At 41.5% G+C, this 14358-nt stretch overlaps 1 protein-coding gene across 4 annotated transcripts in view; it reads right to left on the bottom strand.

The window, feature by feature from the left end:
- ALKBH8 (alkB homolog 8, tRNA methyltransferase) overlaps positions 1–14358 on the bottom strand; it is a 51813-nt gene that overhangs the window by 14782 nt on the left and 22673 nt on the right. For 3 of the 4 annotated variants that reach the window (XM_054828949.1, XM_054828975.1, XM_054828966.1), the window contains one exon: positions 2466–2578. In XM_054828949.1, the coding sequence (XP_054684924.1) occupies positions 2466–2578 (113 nt within the window). The remainder of the gene's footprint in view (positions 1–2465; positions 2579–14358) is intronic. The other variant, XM_054828958.1, reaches the window with a different exon arrangement.

Raw genomic sequence — 14358 nt, 5'->3', positions numbered from 1 at the left:
TTAAGACCAGGCTGGATGAGGCTTTGGGCAACATGGTCTAGTGGAGGGTGTCTCTGTCCACAGCAGGGGGGTTGGAACTAGATGATCTTTAAGGTCCCTTCCAACCCAAACCATTCTATGATTCTATGATTTCATCTTGCCTATACTACAAGCAAGAACTCTAGATAAAGGCTGAGCTAAAACCAGGATTCCCAATGTCAAAAATAAAATGATGCACATCCTCTTGCTTGTTTTACTATTGCAGGTGTCAGGAATGGTGTTTTGCCAGGTTACGCAACCAAGAATAAACCTCATCAGAAAAAACATCACAAATGATCCTCGTCAGAAAAGCCGTAATGTTACTTTCACCTATGAGACAAAAAGAGCACACATCTTTTGCTCTCCTTGATGACACTGTATAGCTTATCTCTTAACCATAGGTTTCTCTTTCAGAGAGAACAGAAGAAAAATCCTTCTCCTGTGCACTTTGTTAACAGGGTCAAAACAAAATCTCTAATTCCCTGGACATCCAAATATACACATTGAAAACATTTCCAGAATAATTCCAAAACCGAACCTTTTGACTTCTGAGGAGTAGATAAAAGGCATCACAAATGATCTTAAATACATCCTGACATTATGTATGCAAGTGAATTAACTGCTACACTTGCTCACTGGATGATTAATCTTGTTGATTACAATAGTATGCTCCACTGGCATGGAAAGCTTACTCCATTTGAGTATCTTGACTCACTACTGCTTTTAAAAATATACAGAAAAACTATTTTTGGGAAAAGCGGACAAGCACTGTGACAGGAATAACTTATACACAAGTAGAAAGATCTGGAAACTTCATTTTAAATGTCATTGGTTCTCAAAAGACAACCATCCCTTGAAGGTACAACTGAGTGAAATAATAATCTGATTCCAGTTCTTAGTAGGCAGGTACACTACCCCAACCTGAATGCCTGCTGGCAAGCACTGCAAGTGCCTTGCGTGCATCTTTCCCCCTCCTGAGAGTTTAGCTGCCCAGGGCCAGCTTGGAAAGAGCAGAGCTGGTGGCCTTGGAGAAAGCTGTCGTGAAGACAGCCAGAGGCCTCAGCAAGGGCTGTCCCTCCTTCCCCTGGGAGCTGCTTTTAAATGGAGGCTGTCCCACTGGGCCTTGCCCCAGCTACAGCCCCAGAGGCGTCCCCAGCTGTGTCTGTGCACAGCCACTGCCCCACTGATCCCAGCCTTGACCCCCAGGCTGATGTCCCAGCCTGGCCTCAGCCCGGTCCCATGGAGCTGCCTGATGCCCAGGGTTGGGGGCTGCCCCCCAGCCAGCAACATCACTGACATAGAAAGTGCAGTATGTTCTCAGAGTTGGAGATAACCTTTCCAAAAGATGACTGACAGTACTTGACAGGACAGAATAAGAAGCTTAAAAAAGGGACTTAAAAAAAGGACTCCACTGCCCTGGGCTTCTATAATGATGCATGTCAGAAGTACCAGCTGCTTTTTACAACTATTTAATCTAATGAGGGAATATACAGGTCGTATAAGTGCTCTATAAAAATGAACAGTGTAAAGGTCATTGGGGAGTTCACATTCACCCTTTTTTATAATACAAATTAACCGGTAAAATGAAAAGGCAGAAAATCTTCTGCCAATAAAAGGACTTGATGTTTAATTTACACAGAATGTAATCAGTCTCCAATTGACTGCTGTAACTAGTGTGGCTTGGGTCAAACAAAGGAAGAAACATTTACCATGGGCATTTCTGTCCAATGAGGGTTTCCACATTCTCCTGAAGTGCACTACTGCCACTCTCAGAGCTCACCAAGGTTTTAGCCTTTTTGCCAATTTCAGCACTCCTATTGTAAGTATCTCCCAGTGGTGCGTCATTTAAAAAGCATGTATTTAAACTCTACAATAAGCAAAGCCTCAAGACACATTTCAAGAAATCTCTTTTCCAGGATCCCAAACCTGCTCAGTACAATTCAGCCTTATCAGTAGTTCAAGTGTCCCTAATGCAGCTGGGAAGAGCTCAGGAAGACTTCCCTTTGTCACCCTCATGCCCTCTGTGCAAGGGAAGTCACGCTCTTAAACCAGCCCTTCTCTAAAGCCTTTGGCTTATGTAATGCCAAAGCTGTGGGCTGAAAAGAGAGAAAGGAAATGGTGAAGCTAATTGCACTACAATCAATTCTTTGCCAGCTCAGAGTCATTGGGGACTTTCTCACTGCAGATGTAAGTGAGAGTGATTTCCCAGTGAAACTTCACTTGTGACAGCAGCAGGAAACTGCAGCTCAGGGACTGGCAATTAGCTTCCTAAAACCCCCAATTTTTTCAATTTAACCTGAGCAGCATCTAAGCAGAGGAGTGAATTTGTATAATAATTATAAAACTTGACTTGATTTCTTTCAGAGCAATTTTAAATACAGAATGTCATTAACAAAGCAAACAAACAACAACTTTTTTTCTATTATCAGCAATGCAGGGACTCTTACACACACCCATGTGTCCACAGGTATCTGGATTCTCCAGCCATCACCAATAAACTGCATCGGGGCAGCATAATTGCCACTGTATGGCCATCAGGGTGTTTGAAATCCATCACAATCTAAAAAGAAACAAAACCAGACACCATAAATGAGCAGGACAGAAAGCTGCACATACATGCCAGGCATTCTCAAGTCCTAGCTTTGTTCACCAGAATATTGCCACGGAACAGCTACATATTTCCTAGGGATGCAAAAGCCTCTAGGTGTCTGTCCTTACGATCTCTCCCTTTCACCACTGTGTTCAAAAATCTGAGGGAGTCACAAATATATGTGTAAATACTAAAAAAATACATTTATTTACTTTCTTTTCACAGTAATAGCTTTCTTTGTGAAAACATGGTGGCAGCATTTAATCTCTGTGTGTACCTGTGAGGTACAAAAGGATTACAACCTCTCAACTAAAGGCAACTGCATAAGAGGAGAGGGCTCATTTGCTGTAACTCAGGGATCTGAGTTAGGTACCTGGGCTAAGGCAGTCAGCTAGTCTCTCTTTGTGAAGTCTGTGCAGAGAAAGACAAGTATCTCCACAGAATGATTCATCCTAGTCTAAAATGCAGAGCTAAGTGATGTGGAATGACCCTATGCCCTCTGGAAATGCCAATCCATTCACAGCAGATTGAGATGAGACAATTAACTCAGAGTAGATACACATCATTTAGACAACCGGTATTAGGTGAGAGAAATAATTTCCAACCTGCCCACATTCTTGGAGGTTTGCAGCACAACAAGCACATGCAGTCTCCCAAGATCCTGACTAACGTGCCAACTACCAGACCATCCTTTTATTATTTGCCACCTGGCTTCTAGCCATGGCAATATATTGAGGTAATGCTTTCAGCTTTATTCCAATTTCACAGCCCAGATGGCAGTGCTACATTTTGCTTCTGCTTGGGCTAGGAATGTTATCCTTTTACACTTCCCAAATGACAGAAACTCTTGCTGTGGAAAATAAGGAGCAGGTCATTTAAGCAATTCAAACGAGTTACAGAAGACTTACCAAAAAAGAAAAGTGGTCAAAAAGCTATTCAAGTCAGCAGTTCCAGCTACACTGGAGAATTAGCACCATGAAAGTGCTGCCACCTGATTTGTAACCTCCTAAATACGCAATTTAAAAGCAGACTTTCTACAGTATGCCAGATCGAAACAAATTAAACAGTTCTGCTTCTGCATACAGATGCGTTTAACAAAGAGAAAACAGTGGTGCAACAATAAGTCATTCAGTACAAAAACCAGCAAGACAGACTGAATAAGCAAGACTTTTTACCACTTACAACATTTACTATTTAATGTTGTGCACACTGGAGCAAACTACAATGGCATTTACATTTTTAAGAAAAAAAAATTATTTACGCTGTAATACTACCCACAGAGTGACACAGCTTCTCCCGTTGAGCTATCTAAATTTAAGGCAAGAAATGACGAGGGTGACAAACAGTGGGGCTGAAAGGGGAAGAGAGAGAGAGTGGAACAGGAATAAAGCCTACCTATAAGCTCTGATTAATGATTATGAAACAGTTCAGTAGATACACAAATAGGTGAATGGCAGTCACTTGCTAATATACTCCTTCACTTGCACTTAGCAATTTCTTCTAGGTACCCTCAAAGCAGCACAGGGTGAGGAAGGGGAAACACAGTGGCTTCACAAATTTGACGGGGAGGTTGTCCCATAAAGCACGACTAGGTGCAAGCCTCTGTAAAAAGACGTAGCGATCTTGCAAGGCAAAGAAACCAGAGAATGACTAATCAGGACCAGCAAGTAAGGAAAGGAAAAGCATGAAAAGAAGTGGGGAGTGAAGTGGTTGGATGAAATGGGTGAGATGGTATCTCAGTCTGTCTTTTGCCCCTCTGGCTCATTGCTGTTGGGGGACAGGTGCGAGGAGACAAGATAGAGACTGGGTTCTTCAGAAGTATGGCAGAATAAACTGCACATGAGACTGTCCAGATTCCTTCCTGGAGGCTGTTACCCACCTGTCCCTATTTCTGTGTCAGTAGGAGCTACAAAGCCTTGTTCTTGCAGATGATGTTCAAGAGTAGCACTTTCTCCAAGAGTCAATGATTGCCAGCTCTATGGGGTCTCCTACACTTCCAGTTCCCATCTCCCTCCAGGCCCTGGAATAGGACCTCGTTCCCTTCCACTTCGCTGCACACCAGGCTGGGAACTCTGTACGAAGCAGTGGGAACAGTACCTCCAGCTCCCTGACTTCTCCGCTGCTTCACCTCATGCATCTCCAGTTCCTTTTCCCACAACTGCATGGCGCCCTAGAGTCTCTTAGCAGAAGATGCTCCTCAAACCCTGTCCTGCTAACAACTGTGCATCCAAAATAGCAGAGGTTCAGAGTGCTCTATAACAGATAGCATGCTGGGAATGAAAGGCCACAAATCTATCCCTGGTAGCCAGATTTTCAGGCAGAAGTGGAAAGAAAATAGCAGGTAGTAGAATGGGAGAGCATGTTCTCCTGGCTGAATTTCAGCTATGCTAAGCCAGCAAGAAATATGTGAAACTAATTTCTGATGGCGCAGAATTTGAGGCAGAAAAGCGAGAGATCACCTACAGTACGTAACATCTGGCAAGCATCGTCCTCACCAACACAGGATCCCAGCTCTGTCCCTGCTCCCTACTTTTCTGTGGAGGAAAAGCTTCTGTATTATCATCTCATGCTGTGTGGCTGCTCCCCTTCTAAATGAATTTCATCCTTATGACAAACAGTGATGATTTGGGGAGGAAAATATAAATAAAGGATTAATTTACTTGCAAAAGGGCAATGACATTAAGTAATTAGCAGCAACTGGAAGAGTCAAAAATCCAAATCCAAAACTGACTTTTGTTTATGAAGCAGACCGAGATCCTCAGCTAGAATACTTTAAAGTTTTACACTTTTTCTATTAACAACAAATTTGACATTGCAATTCAGACAGAGAATCAAATTTAAGGAACCCACTGTGAACATATGAAGGAATTATGCTTCATTCTTTTATCTAGAATAACTGCATCTGAATGCTTAAAAAGACCAAGCAAGAGTACTTCTTCTATCCTTTGTTTACAGTAAAGAACATTTAACCCAGAAGGGTTTTTGAAGAACTCTGTTCTTATCTCTGAAAAGCCTATTACTGACTGAAGTAGATAACATTCCCCCACTCCTATATGTGTCTTTATCCTGGCAGAACATTCTAAATTGTCACTGACACACACACACACAAAAGATTAACGCATTTGGTCCTCTTTTTAATTTACTAAGGACTCACAATCAATAAAGCAACTCTGCCACTGCTGAATCAATCTGCTTCATGACAGCTTTGCTCCACAGGAGCTATTTCCAATTACTATTTTCGTTTTTACCTATTTTCTTTTTTCTCTTAGGTAGCAGAGTCAATAAAGATCAAATTTCCAGCTAGCCCATGGTGCATCATCCAGGGACTACATTCAAAAATAAAAATAGTGGATGCTTTGATCTTATACAACTTTAACCTTCTTTCTTTTTACTATGGAAAAAGTGTATCTCTAAATATACCAAAAAACTTAAAAGAAACAAACAGCTAATAATACCTACTTGTGGATTTAAATAATCTTGTCATGATGCTAGGTTATTTAAGAGAGACTTTTCATGATGAGGGAGCACATGAAGCAGTCAGCAGCTTTCCAGGATGGTAAACATCAAAGCAAAGCGACACGCACATCACGAACATTGTTCCTGTGGTATAAAATACAGCAAAACGCAAAAACCAGAAAAGAATCCAGCATAAAAGAAAAAGGGAAGAAAGCATGTTTTTCTTAACTTCTCAGGGAATGAGAACTCTGCACCGCCTTTCAGTGCAATGGTATTGCACTTCATGAAAGAGCAGGAGGATGGAGGTGAATGACTGGTCTATCAAATAAGTAACAATCCAAAGGCAAAACAGAAATAACGCAACAGGGCTATAAGGACAATGTCAATAAGAATTTCACTGCTACAGTGTAGAATGACAACACTGTTTTTCTAAGCTTTGTCTCTGATGCAATTTGTATTTGATGTTAATAGACTACCTTAGACGAAACATACTCTAAAGCTAAAAAAAGTACAATGTGGAATGCTTCTCGAGCCTCTGACATTATTTACTGAATTTTCAGAGAGCAAAGACACATTATCAGCCTACACAGCAGTTTCCCACATGTAAAACAGATGAAAAAGAATGTCTACTTCAAAGACAGCTGAGAGGTTTAAAACCCACACATGGAGCTTGAACAACACAGTGGGGGTCTATGCAGAGAGAAGAGCATGCTGGCTTACATAGGACTGAGGCAATCAATTAGTAACACACAGCACCTTTCACTGCAAAACCCATGCTAAATTCCAAAATTTGGAATTTAGAAAAATATTTAATCTTAAGGGGAAATAGAATGGGATTATCTCCTCTGAATAATCCACGTCATAGGAAATTTATCTTATGTAACCTATGCTGATATTTACATCCTATATCATGGTCTCTAGCCATACTTCAGAAAATGAGTGCAACATTGACAATCGTGATGATTAAATACTTCAGTACTGCCTACCTCAAAAATCTCTCAACACATGCACAGGCCTCCCCCATATCAGATTTACACCAAATCATACCATCTCTTGCTAAGCATCCTTATCTACTCAGGGACTATGGTGATGCTGGTCAGATGCTTACTATACTTACTAGGTTTTTTCCTTCAAAAATTGTATTCAATTTTCCATCCATGCAATGCATTACTATATTCCTGAATTTTCTGTGTCATTTTAAGTACCTATATATTTCTTCCTCTTAACTGAAGTCTAGCTTACAAATGTTTAAAAACTATTTCAATATATGGACAGTACTTAATTCTTTTCTCTCTGAGGTATGACCTTATGATGACTGGCTTGATAACCCCAAGGAAGAGAGTGTTTCCATTGAACCGCATACCAGTATCTCTCCTAGGTATTACGTATGCCATTGACTCGATAATACAGATTCTCTTGTTGCCTGTACTCTGTTTACATGATTCAGGTAGTGCACAAGAAGAGGAAAACTACTGCAATTTCCAAGCTAACTCCTGTTGGATGAAGGAGCTTCCAATCCTCTACAGGCCTTGTCACAGCTAGCTTGAATATACACAACTCTCCTTTTGTACGAGGGGATGCACCTCTTGGGGTTCACCAACTCCAAGTCATTAGAAGTGTTTCAACCAGTACAACACCAACCAGGAGAGCTGAGATATGCCATGAACTCCTCTGCTGTGCCTCACCACTGATGATTTCCACTGAAGAGTAACTGCAATGCTGAAATTTAGCCGCTCTGGGTACACCTACATTTCTAAACAAAAGATGATTAGAGACAATCTCCAGCCCTGAGGTCAAATGACCCACACTGCCTCAGGTCCATGCTGCTTGGAGGTATGCCCAAGAGTGTGATTATTATTTACAGTTCAAGGTGTTTGAAGCATTAGGAGAACTACGTTGCAATTCACCCCAGCCTGCAGTTTTACAGCACAAAAATAGGAAAGTGCTGTATTTCTTAGGAGACAGCACAAGTGAGGGGAAAAGGGATGGGGAAGGAAGTAGATTAGCTGGAGGAAACCAAACACAGTGTAGTCTCATCCACCCTGCCTTTTGAGGACAGCTGTCATATGAACTAAGCCTAAAACCACACTTCCATTATGTCTTGGAAAGACTTAGCTCCGTATTTCGAGTATGTAACTGGAAAAACTGCTCAACTCCTGTGGTTTAAATCACTTCAGGGTCAGAGTAGTTTACTGATTTATTAACAACACTTAAATAACAAGCAACCAGTGAGCTATACATTGAACAAGAGCATCACCAAAATAACAGATGAACCACAGCACTAGATACCTGTGAAATGTTAATAATGCCTACAAATTTCAACATAGCCTTCATAACTAATCCCACAGGGTGCACAGTTACATGCACACCACCTCCTCATAGGCCATGTGGGCCGCCAGCACTCACCCTTCTCCTGGCAACGGGGGCTTCCCTACTCTCACACCCTTCCTGTGAGATGTGGGTGCTACGCATACACACACACACACCAGTGACAAAGGCCTCCCGAGGCTCACACACGGGCATGCCACTGCGGCACCCTGTGCTGTCACCCCACTAGCTGGATGCCAGCTCCTTGTGGTGTCCTACTGGGTGGCTGCTCTGCCCAGCTTCGGCAGAGGTTGGGATGCCGGTGGTACTTCTGGCAGCTTCACACCAACTTTTGACTGCTGCTGTTCCCACTCCAAGGTCTCTCCCTGCTGCTACAAATTTTTATGCTTCACTCCTACATCTTCTCAAGCTGACTTTTTTTTTGTTTCAAAAGCCTCTTTGTAATACCAGGGTTACTGTTTAACCTTGCTGATTGAACAGTCAGACTAGAAGAACAACACAAACCTCATCCATTAAAGACTATCCATCAAATACACCAATTCCTCCTAACTAAAAATACCAAGTTTCTCTTATATGTCAGGACATTACCTATGGCCTTTGCACCTTCTGAGATAATTACCTGTGTTAAAACTCAATGTTGAATATTAAGACTCCTACGGAAAAGACTTTCAAGTCCTACAGTAAAAGGCAACAGTTGCATTACCACTGCTTCCCCCTCTCTGCCACCATCAGTATAAATTTCGTCTTTCTGTAAAATGCTATCCAACCCCAGCATATGACCTCGATGTCCTTTCGTGAATCCAGAGACAAAGACTCAGTCAAGTTCTCAACAATATCCAGTTTATTCAATTTCACTAACATTCCATTTTCGTCCTTTAATAAATCGCCTCCCTAGCTCTTAGCTTAAACTCCTTTAGGACACAGAAAGCAAGAGGCTAATGCTGTTAGTCTTCATTTAATTTCGTTTATTGACTTAGCCTCCTCTGCAATATTTTCCATTCTTTCAGTCATAAGTCTTCCCTCACATCCGTGGGTGCTACTACACTGACATACAGGGAATTGCATCCACCTACACCAGGGCAGAATGTGCCCCAAACATATGAAATCACTCATTTTCCTTTCCAAAGAAAAGGAGATTTCCAAGATTTTGTATCACTTGCTCTCTAACGGAGTACAGGTCAATGTAAGGGTACAAGAGTACTCTTACACATTCCGATCCTAGTGGCCTTTGGAGGGCTCAATCTGTTCAAGATGTAATGCCCAGACATCACAAGAAAGCAGTTCTGCATCCTCAAATACACCTCCTCAGACTTGTACTTAATGTATAACTCTATGTCCTGAAAGCAAATAATCCTTATTTACATGTTTAATGCTGTACCAAATGTCTACTGAGATACCACTGAACAAGTCCTTCTAACACAGGTGCAGCTGTTCTGTAATGAGTACAACTTTATATGCAAGTATGATGACACTTACAGGATTCTGGTATGCACATTCGTGTTTATGGTGGTGTGCATATCTGTAATTCTTTCACACATTAAAATCTTGCAAGTTCTCAAGAGATTTTCAATATCTAAGTAGAAAAGGAAACACTTCAGGGTTCAGAAAAAGCTTATCACCTTTTTAAAATCATAGATCATGCGAACCACATGAAGCTCAACAAGGCCAAGTGCAAGGTCCTGCACATGGGTCAGCACAATCCCAAGCACAACTATAGGCTGGGCAAGAAATGGATTGAAAGCAGCCCTGAGGAGAAGGACTTGGGGGTATTGATTGATGAGAAGCTCAACATGAGCCGGCAGTGTGCGCTTGCAGCCCAGAAAGCCAACCGTGTCCTGGGCTGCATCAAAAGCAGTGTGACCAGCAGGTCGAGGGAGGTGATCCTGCCCCTCTACTCCGCTCTTGTGAGACCCCACCTGGAGTACTGCGTCCAGCTCTGGGGGCCCCAGTACAGGAGACACATGGAGCTGTTGGAGCGAGTCCAGAAGAAGGCCACAAAGCTGATCAGAGGGCTGGAGCACCTCTCCTATGAGGACAGGCTGAGAGAGTTGGGGTTGTTCAGCCTGGAGAAAAGGCAGCTCCAGGGAGATCTAATTGTGGCTTGCCAGTACCTGAAGGGGCCTACAGGAAAGCTGGTGAGGGACTGTTTATCAGGGAGTGTAGTGACAGGACAAGGGGGAATGGGTTCAAGCTGAAGGAGGGTCGATTTAGATTAGATGTTAGAAAGAAATTCTTTACTGTGAGGGTGGTGAGGCATTGGAACAGGTTGCCCAGTGAGGTTGTGGAGGCCCCATCCCTGGAAGTGTTCAAGGCCAGGCTGGATGAGGCTTTGGGCAACGTGGTCCAGTGGAGGGTGTCCCTGCCCATGGCAGGGGGGTTGGAACTAGATGGTCTTTGAGGTCCCTTCCAACCCAAACCATTCTATGATTCTATGATTCTACAAATACCTGTGGAAACACACTATAATCAGCAATTTCCATGTTACCGAGGTTGCAAATGCATGTAGCAGGACTCTATTCACCCATAATCTAACCCTCATGCCACCCTACGTGTACATTTATCATCCTGTCATTGATCGTTATGACCTTTAATTGCAAGTTTTCTACAACAGAAGCGGTGTAAGGGACCGTGAATAGGGCCTCCACACAACATAAGTAATAATTGATGCAGGGCAAACAAGGCCTTGGCTGAGTAATACTGCCAAATGTGGAATAAGAAACACCTACAGTAACGAGAGAGTCATTTCCAGGAAAGAGGACCCAAAATACTTACGTTCCAGGTAGTACACTCATACCACATACTGGTGTGCCACCACTGTTGTATAACAGTCCAAGTCCTTACAGGTTCAGGGTATTTCAGGGCATGGGTAAGACAGACTGCATGTTCATCACCCTGTATAGTCTTTCCTCACTCTCCACAAACATCGGGGTTGTTCATCACACCTTACTCTCCTCTGCAGGTCTCAGCTTTCTGCTTGTAATGCTGTAGTACAGGAATCCAACCTAATTTTCAGTCATAGGGTGGGAATAGTCATTCAGTTCAAGATTAAGACATCTATGTTTGGGCATAGATTTTTAAAAATCCTATTACAGAACTCAAACCTGTGAAACCAAACACTAGATGACCAGTTTAGCCTGAGCTGAATCACCCTCAAGACTGGACTGACCCAATGCCCAGTGATTCCAGAGGAACTCAGGCATGCAGTGCACATGTACACACCTACTTGTAAACACTAAAATGTGTCTTAATCCTGGACTGGATACCACTGACAACAAGTTATTAAGTAGGGCACCCAAGTATGGATTCAGCAGATGCCTCAACTCTGTTTAAAACAGTTCTGCCTTAATTAAAATCTCTTTCTGCACTATTATCACTATAATATTGCCCCCTACATACTGAGAAAGTAGCATGGAAATAGTCCAGTGCTCAATATCTGTATTCAAAAGGATGAAATGAGTTTACTCAGCCTGAGCTTGACATAAAGGCCAACTACCCCTTCTCACAACTCCATCTAACACCTGTCCCGGAGATCATTATGATAACAGAGAATTGCCAGAATACAAGACATGCAAGCTGTGCCTTCCCAAACTAATTCTTGCATCATACCTCACAAGACACAGTTTTTAATCTATTGCTATAGAAACTACCATATGGCCTGTTTCTTAATCCTCTACTTCACTGTAAAAGGGAAATCTACTAAGGAACAAAGATCCGGGCATGAATTTACAGAAATGGCTTCAAGACATAAAGAAAAGTCATTCCTTAGCAGACAAAAGCATATAACTCAAAAAAACCCCACAAAATCCAACAACAACAACAAAAACAAATCAAAAGTCATCTTCTTGGTTAATGCTGTCTCCTAGGGCCATAAAGTATAATTCAAAACACAGCATGACACAGAAAGACTTCTTTAAAATCATTTGAAGAAAATTGTTTTACCAGTTCACACAATTGCTATGTTTCACTCCATGGAAGTACCACACATCTGACACGTATTATTTTAAAGCAGGTAAAACAATCAAAAAGGAAATCACATTTTGATGTTTGGATAGGCAGTATTCCAACATGGCTGATTTTCATCACAAGCAACATTATCTCTTTCTTTTCTCATTGCCTTCATCTTTGGCTTCATTAGCCCCGTCTTCACGTAATGCAGCCAAAAGTTACAAAAAAGGGTTCTACCAGGGCCTCAGCATCTGGCCCTGAGTTATCAATGGTTTGCGTGAACGTGCACTGCAGAGAGATGTATGCAGTAACAGAGGAAGAGGAGGAACAAGAACATCTCACAAGGAACTGTGAAGTGTCTGTTTTTCCCTGCTCTCAGCTGCACCATCAACCTTGGTTCCTTCCAACCATTCTTCTGCTGCCCCAGCAAACAGACCAGAGCTTCACCTGCACTGCACCTGCCACTGCAGTAGTGGCTGCCTACCCACTTTCTTCTCCGGTAAGAGCACACACCCCTCCCTGCCTTGATTCAAAATCTTTCTGTCAAGTGTATCAGCATCACAGGTTTGACAGCTCTGGCTCCAGCACGCTTTTAACTGCTCTAAATTGCCCGTTCCTCAATGAAAATTTCCAGTCAACTCTACTGAAACAAGAGTTCTGTGAAGAAACTCCTCCTGAAACACTCAACATAGCTGGAAAGAAAAACAAAACCAGAACAATGGAGTATGCAAAATGCTCAGATTTATAAAGATAGTCTAAATGCAGACAGGCTTCAAACCCCATTTGCTACACTTACTGCTATTATAAAAATCCAGTTCAAAGCCAAGAGAAACAATGGAGTTTAACAAATTAAGCTTGTTTCTTTGCTTATAGACTACTTGTCATTATTATTGACTGACTACTAGTCATTTCTGCATGAAATTTGCCACAGTCTTAAAATAGGCTCCTATGACAATAGAGATGACATCACTGGCTAATGAAATTAGATTTCTTTATTGAATTCCAGAACTGAAGTATGGCTGAAACACAACAGCTAAAGATAACGACTTTTTAATGCCCCAGAGTTCAGCTTGTTTGCTGTTAATTTGTGGCAGACACCAGGATTCCATTTCATGCATCAAGTACTGATCTTCTAAAAATAACATGGGGAATAGAAATAGCTTCCACTGATAAACCTCTTGCAGAAATTAAAAATTCTTAAAAGAAATAAAGAAATTAGTGACTACCCAAACAACAATACAGAGATTTCTATAAAAAATTGAACCATATTTCAAGAATGACAATCCAAAATCTGACTCAAAAATAATTTCTGTAAAAATTTCTGTAAAAATATTAATTGAAGTGTAAATGCTCTGTTAGTTTTACTCTATTACAATGATTACATTTTTCACAGGAATAAATATCAATTTCATATTTAAACAGTTAATTCATTCCACCACCAATGAAAAGTAGTTCATGTATCATGGTGAAGGGTACCCGGGGGGAGCGGGGATAGAAGTGGAACAAAAGGCGAAAAAAGGTTTTAGTTTAAAAAGAGCAATATCGTGCATCATAATATTTTTTCCAAGATTCTTATCTATCTATATATATACTTCCTACCACACGAAAACCAATTAGAAATCTCTAGCAATAGCAAGACACTTTTTAGAGAGTACATTTGTTTCCACTGAAAAAAAAAAATCGGTATTTGTGTGTGTCACAGTAAAGCCATAACAGCCAGACGTCTGAGAATTGGAAATGAAATGATGCTGCCTCAGCATACAAAATAAGCACACTACAGAAACAGCAAATAGCCTGGAGACAACAGGTTCTGTTAAATCAAATTGGCAAAGGAATTATGCAGTTGTTTTCCTTCATTATTTAGCAGCTCTGACCACAGTCAGAAAATCCTAAGCCCTACTGCAGACTTCAAATATTCTAGAAAGTGTTTCACTCGCAATAGGATTCCAGTGTGATTGTGAGAAAACTAACTGGAACTATACAACATTTTTCATAGCATCTCTCTGTATTTTTCCATGTGA

The sequence above is a fragment of the Grus americana genome, chromosome 1 (assembly GCF_028858705.1).
Source record: "Grus americana isolate bGruAme1 chromosome 1, bGruAme1.mat, whole genome shotgun sequence".
NCBI classification, from domain to species: Eukaryota; Metazoa; Chordata; class Aves; order Gruiformes; family Gruidae; genus Grus; species Grus americana.
This window is presented reverse-complemented; position numbering and strand designations above follow the sequence as displayed.